The 18,815-nt window shown below is 39.6% G+C and overlaps 1 protein-coding gene across 7 annotated transcripts in view; it reads left to right on the top strand.

Annotated features, from left to right (window-relative positions):
* The window catches only part of LOC127451631 (dynamin-2-like), an 84,281-nt gene that overhangs the window by 21,390 nt on the left and 44,076 nt on the right, over positions 1-18,815 (top strand). For all 7 annotated transcript variants that reach the window (XM_051716459.1, XM_051716456.1, XM_051716460.1 and 4 more), the window contains exons 2-6: positions 5,110-5,183; positions 7,394-7,543; positions 7,636-7,839; positions 13,615-13,713; positions 18,391-18,551. In XM_051716459.1, coding sequence (XP_051572419.1) covers positions 5,110-5,183; positions 7,394-7,543; positions 7,636-7,839; positions 13,615-13,713; positions 18,391-18,551 — 688 coding nt within the window. The remainder of the gene's footprint in view (positions 1-5,109; positions 5,184-7,393; positions 7,544-7,635; positions 7,840-13,614; positions 13,714-18,390; positions 18,552-18,815) is intronic.

Here is an 18,815-nt window from a genome sequence, read left to right as displayed (position 1 = left end):
ATGCTATTTCAGAGCAAAAACATAATTATCGAGATATATATCGAATATCGTCAATTTGCTGAAAAATATCGATATATAAATTTTGAAGCCCAGCCCTACTGTCAAATCCAAAGTAAAAATATTCTATTTGATAGAGACTTCGAGATTTGCCCTCACTACAAATCACCATGCTTTTACTACAGTAACCGTAGTTTAAACATTGTATTTGTTGTAAAATCATAGTAACCACAAAATTAACATGGTTACTGTCATGGTTACAATACTTCAATGTATTAGTAAAATGGGCAGTAAAATCAATGTTACTGTAAACTACAGTATGACTGTTGTAAAACAATGGTTAATTATATCAAAACTATGATTTCTGACAAGAAAACAATGGTGACAGCAGTCATTGTTACTTCAGTCATAGCTAATACAATATTACTATAGTAAAACCATGGTTACTATATGACTACTACAGTATTACTACATAAAACCATGTTTAATTCCAAATTAAACGTGCTGTTAAAATGAATACAAGAATGGATCTCGTAACGCAACTCGAGTAAGTTAATCATATGCGGAAATCCCACATCTTCATCAACGGAGTTAAGGGAAACATAACTTTGGCTATGACAACACCCCAAGCGCTTTAGTTCTTGTTTCATGTCTGTTTGAACTAGCACCGAGTGCCTGCATAAAGACGGAAGGGATTGTGTCTGTGTGCAGTTTCGGACTCACCTGCGTCTCTGAGCATCACACGCTATATATCCTAGGGAGTGGTTAAAAAAATGAGTTTTAATGACTTCAACCTAAGTGTATGTAAACTTCTGACTTAAACTGTATATCATGTAAAGGTGCATTTCCACTGTGCAAAGTTACAAACATATTGTATGCAGGAGGCATCAGATAAGATTACAAAAGTACAAAAAGAATGAGTAAGCTTCAATTTACAACAACTAATTGGAAACAGGCAACAAGCATTCCGCATCATGAACTCTACAGATAGTCCTGGCCCAAACTCAAGCCTATCGATGTGTTTACATGTGCATATATAATCAAGCTACAGTGGGTTTTTGGTGTAGTCAAGCTACTGTCTTCATATGTCTGTCCAAATATACGGAACACAATGCGTAAAAGAATATTTGAAGGAAGGACGTCAGCTGAGGAAGTGTTAACTACATGTTGCGGTTCACCTTTCAGAGGCAGCATGTCGATATTTTTTTTTTTTTTTGTGAGAACATGTTGGCACTATCTATGTCTGTTAGTCCGAATTCGCAAAAATCAGACTAGGACAGTTTCAGTTGGAAGTGCGACCATTTAGATGCAGACTGGAGCATTGCAAATTCTTTAAAGGGAATAAATGTATTTGCGTACATTGGAATTACAATAGAGCGGAACAGTTCCTGCCCACTTTCTCAGCTGTCTTGGTTCCTGCAGTATTTTTCCAATACATTTTTTTCATATGAACTAAAGGATAAAATCATTCATTTAAAGAGTTTGAAGTCATGAACCGAACAATCCATCTCTGACATGAATTGCAACATTACAAACTTTTAGCTGAAGCAAAAAAGTATTTGAAAACCGGGCAAAAAGACAAAGGTTCAAGACTGTGTACTTAACATCTTTAATGGGATAGTTCACCCAAAAAATTTTAATTCTCTCATCTTTTACTCTCCCTCATGCCATCCCAGATGTGTATGACCTTATTTCTTCTTCTGAACACAAACAAGGATTTTTAGAAGAATATTTCAGCTCTGTAGGTCCATACAATGCAATTGAATGGTGGCTAGAATTTGAAGTTTCAAAAAGCATATAAAGGCAGCATAAAAGTAATCAATACGACTCCAGTGGCTTAAATCCATGTCGTCAGAAGCGATATGATGAGTGTGGGTGAGAAACAGATCAAAATGTATGTCCTTTTAAACCATAAATCCCCACTTTCACATTCTTGTTTTTGTTTTTGACGATTCACATTCTTTGTGCATATCACCTCCTACTGGGCATGTAGGAGAATGTATAGTAAACTTACAGTTCATTTACTTTATTGAGGTAAGGAACTACAATCCCATGAAGCATTTAGAAAGATGTAAACAAATTTAAAATGATGGGAAAATATACACAATCATTTATACACAATTTTTATTTTGAAATAATGCGAACTGATGCCTTTATCAGAACAGCATATAACATCGATTAGCAACATTGAAGCTCATGGTAGGTCTGTATTTAAAGGTTTGTTAGCTATTGTTAAAATATCAATCAAAATTAATGGGATTTTTACTTCCGGAACCAGACTGTTGCACTTGATTGCAGTGGGATGGCATAAAAGTTAGTCACTTTGGACATTTCATTTAAACAGCAAAGCTGCCTCTGATACTACATTATTAGACTTTTTTTTTTTTTTTTTTTTCTATTGGTTGTGGAATCTTTACACAGAATTTTGCAACAAGCCACTTAAACTCGCCCCTACACAGTTGCTTTGAAAATTTAGTTGCATCAAGAATCTTTTTAGAAGATTGTGCATGAACAAGGATGTAAAAACATATTCGGGGGGGGGGGACCAAATGTAATTATAATAATTAACCATGGAAAAAACCCATATCAATAGACCACTATTATGAACATTGGGGGGACATGTCCCCCTCAGTGTCTATGGTGGCTATGGCCCTGTGCCTGATTGAAAATAAAATAAAATTGTGAGGTGCCTGAAGATTTGCATTCCTGTCTCAATGGCCTGTTTTTGTTGTTTCCTCTCCCACGATGGCCTCCAGGCTTTGGCTGTTGTCTTGTCATACAGACACGTGCTTCATACAGCCACAAGGAGATGTCTTCACAGGCTGCCTTTCATATACACACACACACACACTTGAAATCTCTGCTTTACTTTTGTGTCTTCTGTTTTTGTATGGCCCTTCCCTTTACTCTATATGTTTTTAAAGCATGATCTCTCTCTCCCTTCAGGGTTCTGCTGCATTGTGCATTAAGTGGGATGAAAGATTTCAGTAAAATGGCTAGATTCACAGCTGACTGCACAGGCTTTGATCAGGCCCAGATGTAAAGCAGGAACTCCTGCAGAGTCATACTTAAGACTGGTGCACTTTAGGGCTATCAGTACAATCATATCGAAGTTTCACAATTCTTTTTCTCACTATATTGCATCGAAAATTTAGATTCTTGTATCGATTTATTTTTTACAAATGTATTCATGTGTGCATTCATATTTGCTCAGTGCGGTCAGCCCTGCTTCTACGATGCGTCATACTGGCCAAATGTGAAGCAAATAAAACTCCCAATTTTCATAATAGACTATGCGGTCGGTTGTTTTAACGACTAGTCGGTTTTAAGAAAATAATGCATAATTGGGCTCTGTTTTGTTCACGTGACCCTGATCAGACCCCTTTTAGAGGGATATATGACCGCTAAGTGCAGCACTTCAACATGGTGACTAACGGATATTCAACAAATAAATAGGCTAATTATCTTATTACACCATACTATCAAAGTAAGAAATAAGAAAGGCTCCAATACAGAGCAGCACGAAACCGCTTATGTGCATCCTGAATGCAGAATGACACACTTCGATGTAACTGGAGTGCTTCAGGGCGATCCGCGCTGCTCATTCAAAAGTGCAGAACCGCAAGATAAAATTGTGGGTACACATATAGTTCATAACATCAAGCAGTTTAAACCTTTCTTTACTGAACTATTTATTTAAGCAGTGCCAGACAGAATCGGCGAAAGACTTTAAACTCTCCAAAGAACCTCACAATTATGGGAGTGGATTTCATATCCAACAGTGATAGTCTTGAAATGTATTCAACATCAACAGCAACAGTGCATAAAAAGACTAAAACTTAAGCATTAAAGAGACGAAACTACCGTGCTGAATGACTCCAGTCAGAGTTCCTAAGCAACCAATTGGCCCGGTTGCTAGGGTGGTTAAGGTCACATTGGGTTAACCTCCTTGTGGTCGCTATAATGTGGTTTGCTCTCGGTAGGATGAGTTGTGCGTGGATGCCGCGGAGAATAGCGTGAAGCCTCCACACGCGCTAGGTCTCCGCGGTAACGCGCTCAAGCCACGTGATAAGATGCGCGGATTGACTCTCTCAGACACAGAGGCAACTGAGATTCGTCCTCTGCCACGCAGATTGAGGCAAGTCACTACACCACCACGAGGATTTAGAGGGCATTGGGAATTGGGCATGCCAAATTGGGGAGAAAAAAAAAAGAGACGAAACTTCTTGCAGAGGGTTTTACTGTGCTGACTGTTATTCACTGTTAAGCACAGCAAGCTATAATCTCGCAAAAACGCTCTCCAAGAAGTTGCATCTCTCAATTAATTTAAGATTTGTATCTCCCATTAAACCATTAAAAATAGTCAGCTGATATAGTCGACCACCCTTACACATCCCTAGAAGTGAACCATACAGGATAGATTGAAACATTTACTTCTCTTGTGTGCATTTCCCGCAGTTTCAGGCTCAATATAACTGTGCATGCCTCTTCTCAATAAATTGCATAATTTGAGGTAGCTTTCATGTCTTTAGCACAAATGGTGCGGCATGAGTTTCGCTCCTAAGTTTAATACTTAGCGTTTTGGATGTTAACAAACCCCTTACCCTAAGTATGAGCATAAAAAATAGAGATGCTTTCCTTAATTGCTCTGTAATTTCCTGTCTCTGGTGCAGTTATTAGAACTGGATATATTTTAGTATTAGGCCTGCAATTGCCCAGCTCTCTAAAGTTTGAACTAAAGTTTGAGGGTGTTTATAATATGAGACAGTGTTATTAAATGCACACCGGTTCGGCTGTGAGTTACAAAAGCATTGCAGCCTTTTGGGAATCGTGGGCCTTCAGGAGATAACGATATGTTTTAAAATTCATTGCTACAGAGGCCAGATACATCTTAGAGTGAGTGTGTGTGTGTGTGTGTGTGTTCTGAGATGAATGCAAAGAGGTTGCTCCTAAACACTCGCCCCCTCACTCATGAATAATTTGATCAGTCTTGCCATCCCTGAAAATTGAGCTTGATTGCTCTGAATGACTTGAGAGTGGCTGTCTCTCCTCCTCCATTGCAAACACTCTCTCCAACGCACATACTCACTTTCTCTCTCTCTTGTTTTTCAGGGATTTCCTTCCTCGAGGTTCAGGCATTGTCACTCGCAGGCCACTCATTCTGCAGCTTGTTAACAACAAAGCCGGTGAGTGTATTGACCAGCACACTGTTCATTTTCAAAGTTTTTATTTTAGTAATAATTTTTTTGTGTTTTAATCATGCCATTCATTGATTTTAGGCATTTTTACTCTGATTAAAATGGCATATAAGTTTAGTTGACAAAAATAGCATATTTTAGTTGACGATAATGTGCAAAATGACAAAACCCAGACCAAACTACCAAATAATCAAACATTTTGAAAAATGTATAAACTACTTACAATTATTTAGACATGTATCAAACATATTAAAGATTAATATGCTCCTGAAATAGTAGCATATAATGAATATACTGAAGTTAGGGCTTGGCGGTATGGCGATATATGTCGTGGCGATGGTATAAAGTGTCAACCGGTAGAGATTTTTCTATACCATCTACACTCACAGAGCACTTTATTAGGAACACCCGTACACATATGTATTCATGCGATTATGTAATCAGCCAATCGTGTGGCAGCAGTGCAATGCATAAAACCATGCAGATACAGGTCAGGACTTCAGTTAATGTTCACATCATCGATTAGAATAGGGGAAAATGTGATCTCAGTGATTTGGACCATGGCATGATTGTTGGTGCCAGACGGGCTGGTTTGAGCATTTCTGTAACTGCTGATCTCCTGGGATTTTCACGCACAACAGTCTCTAGAGTTTACTCAGAATGGTGTCAAAAACAAAAAACACTCCGTGTACTCTGTACAATTGTAGTGAGCAGAGTAGCATCTCAGAATGCACAACATGTCAAACCTTGAGGCGAATGGGTTACAACAGCAGAACACCACGTCAGGCACTTTATTACGACCATAGTGTTCCTAATAAAGTGCTAATTGAGTGTATATTGCGGAACTTAAATGTAATTATCTGTGTGCGCAACGCTCCACCTGGCTACACGCGAGACTGATTGTGAGAGAGACCAACAAACATGGAGAATGATGAACACGCAGGACACGGGACAGCTCCTAAACAAGTCAAACGCAGGAGAAGGAATTTGTTTTTGCATTGAAAGGTGCCGTTTTTACATGTTTTTGGATGAACACCCTTTCTGACACGTGCACAGAGAGAAGAGAACCTCAGGTTCTAATCACTGTACAGGGACAGGGATGAGGTGAACACAGACGAATGGAAAGTAGGGCAGTAAAAGTACAGTTATAGCACTTGAAATGTACTCTAGTATACCATTTTTAAACAACTTAATAAATAAAGGACAATTCCTGATAAAAACTACTTACAGTAACGAGAGTAATTGTAATTTGTTACTTTACACCCCTGGTTTTTCTCGTCATATTGTCGTCAACAGTATGCTTTTATTAAAACGGTTTGATTATCGGCATGAGACTTTTTCGCCTCATCTTCATTACCATTGACAAAATAAAAAATAAAAAATTGTCAGCAATTTCATTGACGCCGCCAGCACAGCTCAGCTGAACTCCACTTCATCAAGTGTGTACGATGGTAAAAAAACTACATTTATATGTGTCCATACATACTGCCCATAATGTTTACAACAGTACTTGAACTGCACGAAGTGTAATGGGGTGTAACATTAAATAGTGCCGCATTAAATTAGTTGTGGGATTTGGCAGGGACCTGGCAATGCAGTATTATATCGATAACAGGATGGTGATACAATAAATTTGAGATTTTTTTATTTTTACTGGATTGCGATTAAAAAGTGTGATTAATAGGATCTTATAAACACTTGTTTCTCATTCATCTTCAATGGACTTGGGTGCTTTGCACTAGAATTACTGAGCTTCCAGCTTCATCAGCAGTGTCAGTATGAAAAATAACGTGAGGGAATAGCGTACATTGATTCCAGCTTGTTTATCATGGCATGAAAATCCCTAGCTGTACATCAGTTATCGACTTGTATTAGGCTATTAGCTCATTCTAAGTTTACATCTTGAGTGTTAGTTGACGCTGTGCATATTGTAATTCTTTTTTTGTCCACCTAAATCATATATGGTGATGATAAATAAATTATTCATACATTAAATGATATAAATAATGATACCAATAAATCATGTGGGGTGTCACACTGAATGTGACACTAGTCACATCACAGATAAACATGTAACTATAAAAATAGTTTTTCAGTACAACTGTGTGGTTTTCATGTTCTGTTTGCTTTCATGTTGAAATGTCAACTGGCCATTTCGCTATCATCCTAAACCACACCCTCTCTATCTTTGTCTGTAGAATATGCAGAGTTCTTGCACTGCAAAGGGAGGAAGTTTGTGGACTTTGATGAAGTCCGGCAGGAAATTGAAGCGGAGACAGACAGGATTACAGGGTCCAATAAGGGCATCTCTCCAATCCCCATAAACCTGAGGGTCTACTCTCCAAATGGTAATACCACATAGGACTCAGCCCACAAACATAATGATGGCAGTCATTATTAAAAATGTCACCCATCTGACACTCCTCTCTTTGTTTGACAGTATTGAATCTGACCCTCATCGATTTGCCGGGTATGACCAAGATTGCTGTGGGCGACCAGCCACCAGATATCGAGCACCAGATTCGAGACATGATTCTGCAGTTTACCACAAAGGAGAGTTGTCTGATCCTGGCCGTCACCCCTGCCAACACTGATTTGGCCAACTCTGATGCCCTCAAGATGGCGAAGGAGGTGGACCCTCAAGGTAGGGATTGCTGGGAGTTGGGATCCACTGATATTGAATTTCAAGGCCGTTTCGGCTGAGCTTGTTCTAGCGTAAACCGTTAGATATTATGTATGCATTTTAACCCATTTTTTTTATTTTAAAGTTTAAAATCTGGACTTTACAATAGAGACCAAACCATATGCAATTTGACCAACTCTTAACTACTGCTTTTTAATTTGCTGAAATCATTATTAATAGACCGATATATCGGTCATGCCATGCATTTGGACATCGCAGAATATCCAAATATCGGCCAAGGACTAATGATTATGTTTATTTTCTCTAATTCAGCCAATTGAAATGCAATATTTAAGAGCTGGTCAAATTGCATAACCATGTTCACTTGGCCGAATAACAGATGTGTTAACTTTCCCTAGTGTCAGTTCTAAAATCTACCATTATATTTGTCAATGGATAGTCAGCACTTTCTGTTTAAGTTTTTCTCTTTTTAAGTTTATGCAAATTTGAGTACATATTGCTTAAAATAAGTTTTTGATTTACTTAAGAATTTTTGTGTACATCTGGTTTGCTGTTAAATTGTATTATTTTAATGATAATTAATATCGGCCATTCTGCAGTCTAGATATCGGTATCAGCACTGGTCATTTAAAAAAAAAACATATCAGCCTACCACTAGTAATTATGATATGAAAAACAAGATTCGTAAAAAATATCATACATATCGAATAATCGTGCTGTATCGTTGGAGAGGTCTCAACTAGTAGAGTACAACAAGAATATATATTTTACTTAGAAACTATAGCAAGTATTTGTAGTCAAAAATCTTGGGACACATATGTTAAAGGAATAGTTCACACAAAAATAAATTCTCTCATTATACACTTACCCTGATGCCATCCCAGATGTGTGTCTTGCAGAACACAAATGAAGATTTTTAGAAGACAGAGCTCTGTCATGTCCTTATAATAGAAATACATGGGTGCCAGCATTTTGACAGTCCAAAAGTCAAATTTAGGCAGCATAAAAGTAATCCACATGACTCCAGTGTATCAATTAATGTCTTCTGAAGCAAATTGAAATGTTTGTGTAAAATAAGATAATTAATAGATAATAGATAATTAAAACTTCATAAAATTTTAAAAAGCGCTTCCTGCCAGTAGGTGTCGCAGGACATAAGCGTGTTGGCGAGTTCACGTGAGAATTCGGAAGTGTATTTACAACAGAAGAACGAACATCACGTGAGTGTTTCAAACAGCATCAGAGCCCTGGATGGAAGCGGCGATTTAATGTTAAGAACATTTTAATCATCGACTTGTTTCTTACATAAGCCTATCGATTCGCTTCAGAAGACGTTCATTAGGGCCCAAGCACTGAAAGTGCGGAGGCTCTATTGTTCTTCTAAGGATTATTATTATTATTATTATTATTAGGGCCCAAGCACTGAAAGTACGGAGGACCTATTGTTCTTCTAAGGATTATTATTATTATTATTCTTTTCAAGGTTTTTGGTACTTTTGGGGTACTTAATGTGTGAAAACTCTTGAAATTTTGCATACACATCAGAGTCATCAGCCATTAGGGCTGGGCAAAGTTGTAGGGGGTGGCGTGCCGGAGGGTGGCTCTGTAGCACCCCCTTGAAAATGGGCATGTAAGGGGGGTTCTGTAGCACCCCCATTTTCACCTACAGTCACCAAAATTGGTACATATATCAGAATCAGTATGAGCTTTTTTGGTGATAGGAGAAACAAGCAAGCAAGTGCACACAGAACATTATAGTGAGACACAGAATATAAAACAAGGTAAGAGTATAAATAGACACAAAAAAATAGGACATATAACATAGAATGGCGTATGTACATGTGCAAGTGGTAATATATGTGCAAGGTAGGGGTATGTACAGTTATTGAATTAAATATGAGTGAATTTACATATGTACATGATATATTTATACATTATTGCAGTATGTGAGTCCTGAAGGCAGTTAATTGTTCATGTGGTAAATGGCCTGAGGGTAAAAACTGTTCTTGTGCCTGGTTGTCCTAGCGCTGAGTGCTCTGTAGTGCCAGCCAGAGGGCAACAGTTCAAAAAGGGAGTGGGCAGGGTGTGTGGGGTCCAGAGTGATTCTACCTGCACGTTTCCTCACTCTGGAGATGTACAGGTCTTGGAGGGTGGGCAGGGGTGCCAATAATCCTCTCAGCAGTCCTGACTGCCCCTTGTAGTTTCCTTCTGTCTTATTTGGTGGCTGAACCAAACCAGACAGCTATAGATGTACACAGGACAGACTCGGTGATGGCTGAGTAGAACTGAGTCAGCAGCTCCAGTGGCAGGTTGAACTTCCTCAACTGGCAAAGGAAGAACAACCTCTGCTGAGCCTTCTTCAGTCTATGTGGGTGTCTCACTTCAGGTCCTGAGAGATGGTGGAGCCCAGGAACCTGAATGACTCCACTGCTGCTACAGTGCTGTTTAGGATGGTGAGGGGGAGGACTGCAGGGGGATTTCTCCTGAAGTCCACTCTCATCTCCACTGTCTTGAGTGCGTTCAGCTCAAGGTTGTTGTGACTGCACCAAACATAGACGTGAAAGCGACAGGTCTGTAGTCATTAAGTCCTGTTATTTTCACACTGTTTCAGTGATCTATTGAAGATCTGTGTGAAGATGGTGGTCAGATGGTTGGTCAGCACAGACTTTCAGACAGGCAGGTGAGACACTGTCTGGGCCTGAAGCTTTCCTAATATTTTGTTTCCGAAAGACCCGGCACACATCCTCCTCACAGACCATAAGTGCAGGTTGAGTAGCGGGGGGGGGGGGGGGGGGGGTTGTGTCTTATACTTTTGTAATGCTTTTCAGGCCTTTCCACACAGATGCAGGATCGTTGGCTGAAAACTGTTTTCAGAGTAGCTTCTTTTAGCCATGTAGAAGCCAATAATGTAATAACTACTGTTAATGTAATAACTGCCAATAACGTAATACATTTTCCATTCTTAATGTAATTAGTCAATAATGTAATAAATACCAATAATGTAATACAATTTCTGAACCAATAACGTAATACCTTTTTGCCTATAATGTAATAAGTTCTTACATTATTGGCTGGCTGTTACATTATTGGCTGGGATAATAAAAATTGTATGGAAAATGTATTACATTATTGGCAGTTATTACATTAATGATAGTTATTACATTATTTGCTGCTACAAGCCACTCTGATTTCCTTAGTGTAGGAATTTTAGCTCATTATTGGTTATAAGGGGGAATAATGATCTAATCTCTAGGGAATCTAACAGAATTAATATTTAACACCCAATCAATGTATTTGTCCATGATATGTTGAAACTTGCATCTTTATCCATTCTGGAAGGAATATCACCTTGTGGCCAACAAAATAATATCCTAAATTTAGCGTAAACACTGTGTTTAAGCAAGTAAAAGGATCAGACAGTTTAAGACATTAAACTTATGAGCATGAAGTACAAGATACTTCTCTTTCAATACAAACAAGACCTTATTAAACTTTTCTAAACCTAATACATAAACTAATCTAGCGCGCACACACACACACACACACACCACACACACACACACACACACACACACACAAAGTAAACAGTAAAGAAAACAAGATTTGGAATACTGGAAATGCAGAATATTGAGTTATGGCAATGTATGTAATTTAGCAAACCATGAAAGAACGAACCATCAATCTGTTAATTTCACCTTCGTATTAGCCCGCATAGCGTTATCGATTTTTATCTAATACACCAGTTTAGCGAGACATGGAAATACTGTACTTGGTTACTTGGTCAGTTGATGGGTTATTTCCTTCGTTGCGTCGGTGGTTTGGGAGTTGAGCCAAAGATGATGAAGGGGTCAGAGAAGCCAATCGGGAATCACGAGTCAAGAGATGAATGAGCCGGGTTTCATTCATAGGCAGGTTGCTGCGGTGCGTTCAAGGGCCAAAGGCAGTTGCGGCGAAGTAAACCGCTATCGAGAAAGACTTTTCGGAAAACAAAGACTGTATGATAATGCTAATAGCTCAAAAGAAAATGCAGACTTGGCGTCGACTTTGTGTTCAGCGTTGATTCGTTGCTCAGCATAGACTCGTATTAGGCATAGACTCTTTGTTTAGCATAGACTCAATGGTTTGTTCAGTGTCATGAGGTTTTAACCTTTCTGACTGGGCACAACCCAAAAGACTTCTGACCAGTCAGAAATTAACTTGACCACGGGCGTAAACAGCTTTTCCCGCCTCAAGTCAATTAGCATATCATTCTCTTGTTACTTGCTTTTCTTTAGTTTTCTGCTCTGACTAGAGGTACTTCAGACTTACACTTTGATAGCAACAATACAATGCAAGTTATAGGATTTAACCCAGCATCAGCATTCTGGAAATTAACTATGGACCTCATAGATACCAAGCATGGGGGGAATTATAGTAATTGCAATGGAAATAACATGCAGGAAAAGCGATTTAAAAGAGTAATAAGAATAAATCATATGGTTAAAGCAAGGATAACATTACATGAGGTAGTCTGACAATCTCAAAGGTAGATGTACATATTAGAAAGACAAGAACAACATTAGTTCCATGTATTTAAAAGGGTAAAATATTATTAAACCCAGTCTTGAAATTTCAAAGCTTCAGATCTTGCTCCTTTGAGTGTAACTTCAAGAAGGGGGGTGGGGGGGACCTCCTTTTGTTTTTCAAAAGCCACTGGGTGGAAATGGACCAGTTGTGCTTGGGCCTGCCATTGCAGCTTGCAGATATATTTGATCGACTGGAGTCGCATGGATTACTTTTATGCTGCCTAAATGTGACTTTTGGACCATCAAAGTGCTGGCACCTGTGTACTTCCATTATTAGGACCTGACAGAGCTCTATCTTCTTCTAAAAATCTTCATTTGTGTTCTGCTGAAGAAAGATCAAGGGATGGCATCAGGGTAAGCGATTAATCATTTTTGGTGAACTATTCCTTTAAGAGCTGATCACACAGGACATGTTCTTGTGTTTAGTAACAGCTAGACAGAGTGAAATATTGTGCAAATCTGACTGTGAGGGTCACTCACAGCTAAAGTACAGAGAGTAGGTGGATTGGACACAAACGCTGATAAAACCCTGAATTTATATATATTTTTATTGTACTTTTTTTCCAGGACTTTAACATCAAGATCGATACATTTACAAAGTTATACTTTTTCTTCCCACATCAACCCTTTCTGCCTAATAGTTAACAAAATTATGGTTGAAGTTTCTTATTTGACAAGTTACTTGGTATATATATATATATATATATATATATATATATATATATATATATATATATATATAGAAGGAGACCTATAGAAGAGGGGACATCTGTATCAAGGAATTTCCAGCCAACATGACTTTTACATGATCTTTACATAAGATCAACTTTGACTCAGATGGGCCTGATTAATCCAAATATTCACAGTGACATGTTTTACATTGTTTGTCAGTGATACTCCATTTTCCAGGACTCCGAAAATAGCAGTTTCCACATTAGGTTTTACATTCAAGTTGAAAACATAATTTAACATTTTAAATATGAATGACCAGTAGTCTCTTAATTTTTGGCATGTCCAAAATGTGTAAAAGGTTTGCATTATTACTTTTAAATCTGTCACATTCGTCTTCAACCTGGGGGTACATTTTTGAGAGCCTAGATTTGGTATAGTAAGCACGGTGAAGGACCTTAAATTGTATAAGATTATGACGGGCCTGATTTATTTATTTATTTATTTATTTTTAAACATGTATTTGTTTCTGTGTCAACAGGACTGCGTACCATTGGTGTGATCACGAAACTGGATTTGATGGACGAAGGCACGGATGCCAGAGAGATCCTAGAAAATAAACTCTTACCACTGCGTAGAGGTGGGCAGTTAGTAGTGACATAACCACACTGTATGGCTGGTCAGTATGACCAAAATCTTGACAACTAAATAGTTAATGTTGATAGAATTTATATTTTAGAGAAAGAGGTCTTTTTGGGGCCCACTATATATTAAATAAAGTCTCCGGTAACGCATATAACCTCTGTTCACTGAGATGAAGGGAACGAGACATTGCTATAGGGAATGGTACTTTTCTCGACGACCTAGTTGAAACCCTTGTACAATAACGCCAATCTTTCTGATTGGCAATGGTGTTTGAGCCCCGCCGCTTCAGGCGTGCACTTGGCCTATATAAGCGAGTGCTCAGTCACCATTACTTCAGATTTTTTTAACTGAGGGACAGAGAGAATTACTCTTACCTCAGTCTTCTGAAGTAGTAGTGCGGCCAGCTTTTGCAATGTCTCGTTCCCTTCATCTTAGGAATCCCTTTCGATTCAGTTCACTTTGACATTGTTATTGGGAACAGAATCCCATCCCGCCACACTACATGATGTTACACTCCCAGGGAAATAACACTTAATTATAGATATGAATAAAGAGGTCCGCAGACCAATGACTTAAATTACATATTTTAAACGTGTTTTATATATATACACACAGATCAGCCACAACATTAAAACCACCTACCTAATATTGTGTAGGTCCAACCCGTGCCACCAAAACAGCGCCAACCCACATCTCAGAAGAGCATTCTGAGATGCTAGTCTTCTCACCACAGTTGTACAGAGCGGTTACCTGAGTTACCATCCTGTGCGGTATGATGGCTGCGTGGTCTCATAGTGTTTATATTTGCATACTACTGTTTGTACAGATGAATGTGGTACCTTCAGGAATTTGGAAATTGCTCCCAAGGATGAACCAGATTTTTGGAAGTGCACAATTTTTTTTTCTGAGGTCTTTGATGATTTCATTTGATTTTCCCATGATGTCAAGCAAAGAGGCACTGAGTTTGAAGGTAGGTCTTAAAATCCTTCCACAGGTACACCTCCAATTGACTCCAATTAGCCCATCAGAAGCTAATTGGCTAATTGCCTAAAGGCTTGACATCATTTTCTGGAATTTTCCAAGTTGCTTAAAGGCACAGTTAACTTAGTGTATGTAAACTTCTGACCCACTGGAATTGTGATATAGTCAATTAAAAGTGAAACAATCTATCTGTAAACAATTGTTGGAAAAATTACTCATGTCATGCATGAAGTAGATGTCCTAAAAGACTTGCCAAAACTATAGTTTGCTAATATGAAATCTGTGGAGTGGTTAAAAAATTTGTTTTAATGACTTCAACAAGTGTATGTAAACTTCTGACTTCAGCTTTATATGTATATATGTGTATATATGAATGAAAAACCCATGTGGAAATACCAGATGGGAATAAATATAATCTGGGGTTTTTATAAAGATACACATAGTGTAATATTAACCCTTTTACAAACACGGTTGGAAAAGTTGGTTTTATGTTTATAAGGAGTGCTTGTGACTTTCTAGAGTGGGTATTATAACCACAGCTCTACATACAATTGACAGCCTACCTGTAACAGAGGGTTTCTGGTTTAACATACTGGTTATAAAAGCGCTCTAAACAGAGAGGACTTGAGAAGAAATAGAAGTCACATCGAGGTTGTAAAACCTCGAAAATGTATTATGTGAGGACCATCCTGCTGCCAAACATATGTCCTGTAAGGACACGCTGTTTGTCCATGCCCATGATGATGCCATGCCTCTAGTTGAATGCACTTTGACCCCGATAGGCCAGTTTATACCTTGCGACTCATATGCGAAGCTGATCGCATCTATAATCCAGTGCGAGAGCCTTTGTTTGGAGACTGAAATGTAACCTCTGTAGCAAAGAGCTGGTCCGACAGCCGAAACTGATGGGTGCATTCAACATATGTATATAATTCCTGCACAGAGCATAACAAATGCACTGATCGTTCCTCATCTGAATTAAAAGGTAGGGTTTAGAAGGCTTGCAAACGGACCACCTGAGCCCTGAAGGATGCTGATAAAACCTTAGGCACGTAGCCTTTTCTAGGTTTATTTGTGGCTTTTGAAAGGTTTGGTCCGCACTCCAGACATGAGCTGACAGTTGACAGCACCTGCAGTTCACCCACCCGTTTAAATGAGGCCAGGTCTAACGGAAGTGCGGTCTTTAATGAAAGAATGTGTAACTCAGTAGATTCCAATGGTTTGAACGGGGAGCTTGTAAGTGCTTTCAGCACTAAATTTAGGTTCCAATCTGGCACTGTAGCGGGGCAAGAGGGGGTCAACCGCCTCGCTCCTCTAAGGAATTTTATGGTCAGATCGTGTCTGCCTATAGAGGAGCCTGTCTCTGGGGCATGAAACACAGAGATTGTCGTTACATAGACCTTAAGCTTTGATTGGGTAAGACCAGCATCTAATCGCTCTTGAAGGAATTCAAGGATTTCAGCTATGGAGCAATTGACTAGGTCTTCGCTCCTTGAAAAGCACCTGTTTGCAAACACCTGCCGTTTTGACACATAGAGACGTGTTGTGGACGGTGCTCTAGCCTGTAAAATGTTGTTTAACACTGACTGAGTAAATTTCGGCTGGTTCGATGTGCTCCATTCAGGGGCCACACATGTAGGTTCCACAGCTCTGACTGGGGATGCCAAGTCGTGCCTTGGGCTTGAGAAAGGAGGTCCCTCCTCAGTGGTATTTCCCATGGGGGGCTGTTCAGTAATTCTGTCATCTCCGCAAACCAGGACTGGTTAAGCCAATATGGCACAACTAACAGAAGCGTTTCCTCATCTTCCCTAATTTTGCTGATTACAGAGTGAAGAAGGCGTACCGGGGGAAACGCATATTTGCGTTTCGCAGGCCATTTGTGGGCCAATGGGTCTACTCCCAGCGGGGCTTGGGACATGGAGTACCAAAGAGGGCAGTGGGTGTTCTCTGTGGAGGCGAATAGGTCAACTTTCGCTTTGCCAAATATTTCCCAAATCCTTAGAACTGTCTGAGGGTGGAGCCTTCACTCCCTCTATAATGCTCCTTGGCATGATAACAGGTCCACGCCGTGATTCAGATGGCTTGGGACATATGTATCACGTAGAGAGAGGAGATGACACCTGCTCCTTTGGAGGAGGCATTTTCTCATGCTCATCAATTGTGGCAAATGGACTCCGCCCTGGCGATTTATGTACGCCACCACCGTCGTGTTGTCTGAACGAACCAGGACGTGGTGGAACGTCTTGAGGGCTAGAAATATAGCCAGTAGTTCTAGGCGGTTGATGTGCCATGAGCGCATCGCATCTGTCCAGGTGCCAGAAGCCCGCTGGCCATCGCACACTATGCCCCATCTCGTGTTGGACACATCTGTGGCCACCACTTTTCATCTGAATACTTGACCCAGCATGACCCCTTGTTGACAGAATGCTGGAGCTGTCCAAGGTGCTAAAGTAGCCAGACAGCGGCGAGTTACTTGAATGCGCATGCGCCTGTGGCGCCAGGCGTGTTGCGGTACATGCTGTCTGAGCCAATACTGGAGAGGTCTCATGTGTAACAGACCTAACGGTATGATGGCGGATGCTGCTGCCAGAAAACCCAGTATTTTCTGAAAAGACATAAGTGGACATGTCTTCCTCAGTTTGAACTTAGACAGACACTGAAGAATGGCCTGAACGCGCTCGCACGTGAGGTGTGTACGCTTGCTCACGGAATTGAACTGAACCCCTAAGAAGGAAATTTGTTGACTGGGGGAAGTCTGCTTTTCGCCCAGTTTACATTCAGACACAAATTGTTCAGATGTCAAAGCAACAAGTCTCTGTGTTCGCTCAGCAGATTCTCTGATTGGGCTAGCAATAGCCAGTTGTCAAGGTAATTCCAATACATGCTCGCCGTTCATCTTGAATGGGGCGAGTGCCACATCGATACATTTCGTGAACGTACGGGGAGCCAGAGACAATTTGAACGGAAGGACTTTGAATTGATAAACAGTTCATTCGAATGCAAATCTCAAAATCTGCAGCGCAATTGGTACATGAAAGTACGCATCCTTCAGGTCTATTGATGCAAACCATTCCCCTGGACGGATGTGCGATAAGATCTGTTTCTGAATTAACATTTTGAATGGGCACTTCTTTCGATTCAAGCATCTTAGATCTAGAATTGGTCGAAGCCCGTCGCCCTTCTTTGGAAAGAGAAAATAAAAAATTCCAGCAAGTAACATCAAAAAATAAATAAATAAATAAATACAATAAAAATGTATTGTGAAGTAAATTAATGAAAATAATTGGCTTAAAAGACCATTGTCCAGCTTAATAGACAGTAGCTCTATGGTGTTATAATTCTGTTAAATGTCATGAATGCATGCATATCATGCGAGAGCGCATCTGTACTGGTTGCTTGAGTGCGAATCTTTCCGCTCGCACGTGGATTTACAATACGCTGCTCTAATGAAGACTGTTCCTAAAAAATTAATAGGTCTGGCATCAGTACAAACAGTGTCACATTATTTCACACTTGATTTTAAAACAGACACAAAGCAGTAAATCTAATATTATAAAAAGCATGATTCTGACTATAAATTCTAATTGGATAAGCTACATTGGAATTATTTTTAAAACAGCCAGTACACACACACCTATTACTTACATTATGCTGTGAAATGTACAATGTTAAGTCTGTTTCTCTGTCTCAGGTTATATTGGCGTGGTGAACCGCAGTCAGAAAGATATAGATGGTAGGAAGGATATTCGTGCCGCGCAGGCGGCAGAGAGGAAGTTCTTCCTGTCCCACCCCAGTTACAGACACTTGGCTGAAAGAATGGGAACACCACACCTGCAGAAGATCCTTAACCAGGTATGACCAAAATTTGCCATTGACATAATTGATTTACTAAAGCCAGCTTCCCATTTATCAATTCAAACACCTCGATATCAGTAGGGAATGTCACAACCATTGACTGATGTTGCTGAGATCTGGCCACTCACTTGTGGGTCCGTCACACTCACTGCTGGAAATGGAAGAGTGAACGGCTGTATGATTGAACGACTGCCCTCTAACTTTTCTCTGATTTCCTGCAATGCCTCATTTTGAGAGCAAATCAACTTGTGGTCTTGGTTT

The sequence above is a fragment of the Myxocyprinus asiaticus genome, chromosome 14 (assembly GCF_019703515.2).
Source record: "Myxocyprinus asiaticus isolate MX2 ecotype Aquarium Trade chromosome 14, UBuf_Myxa_2, whole genome shotgun sequence".
NCBI lineage: Eukaryota > Metazoa > Chordata > Actinopteri > Cypriniformes > Catostomidae > Myxocyprinus > Myxocyprinus asiaticus.
This window is presented reverse-complemented; position numbering and strand designations above follow the sequence as displayed.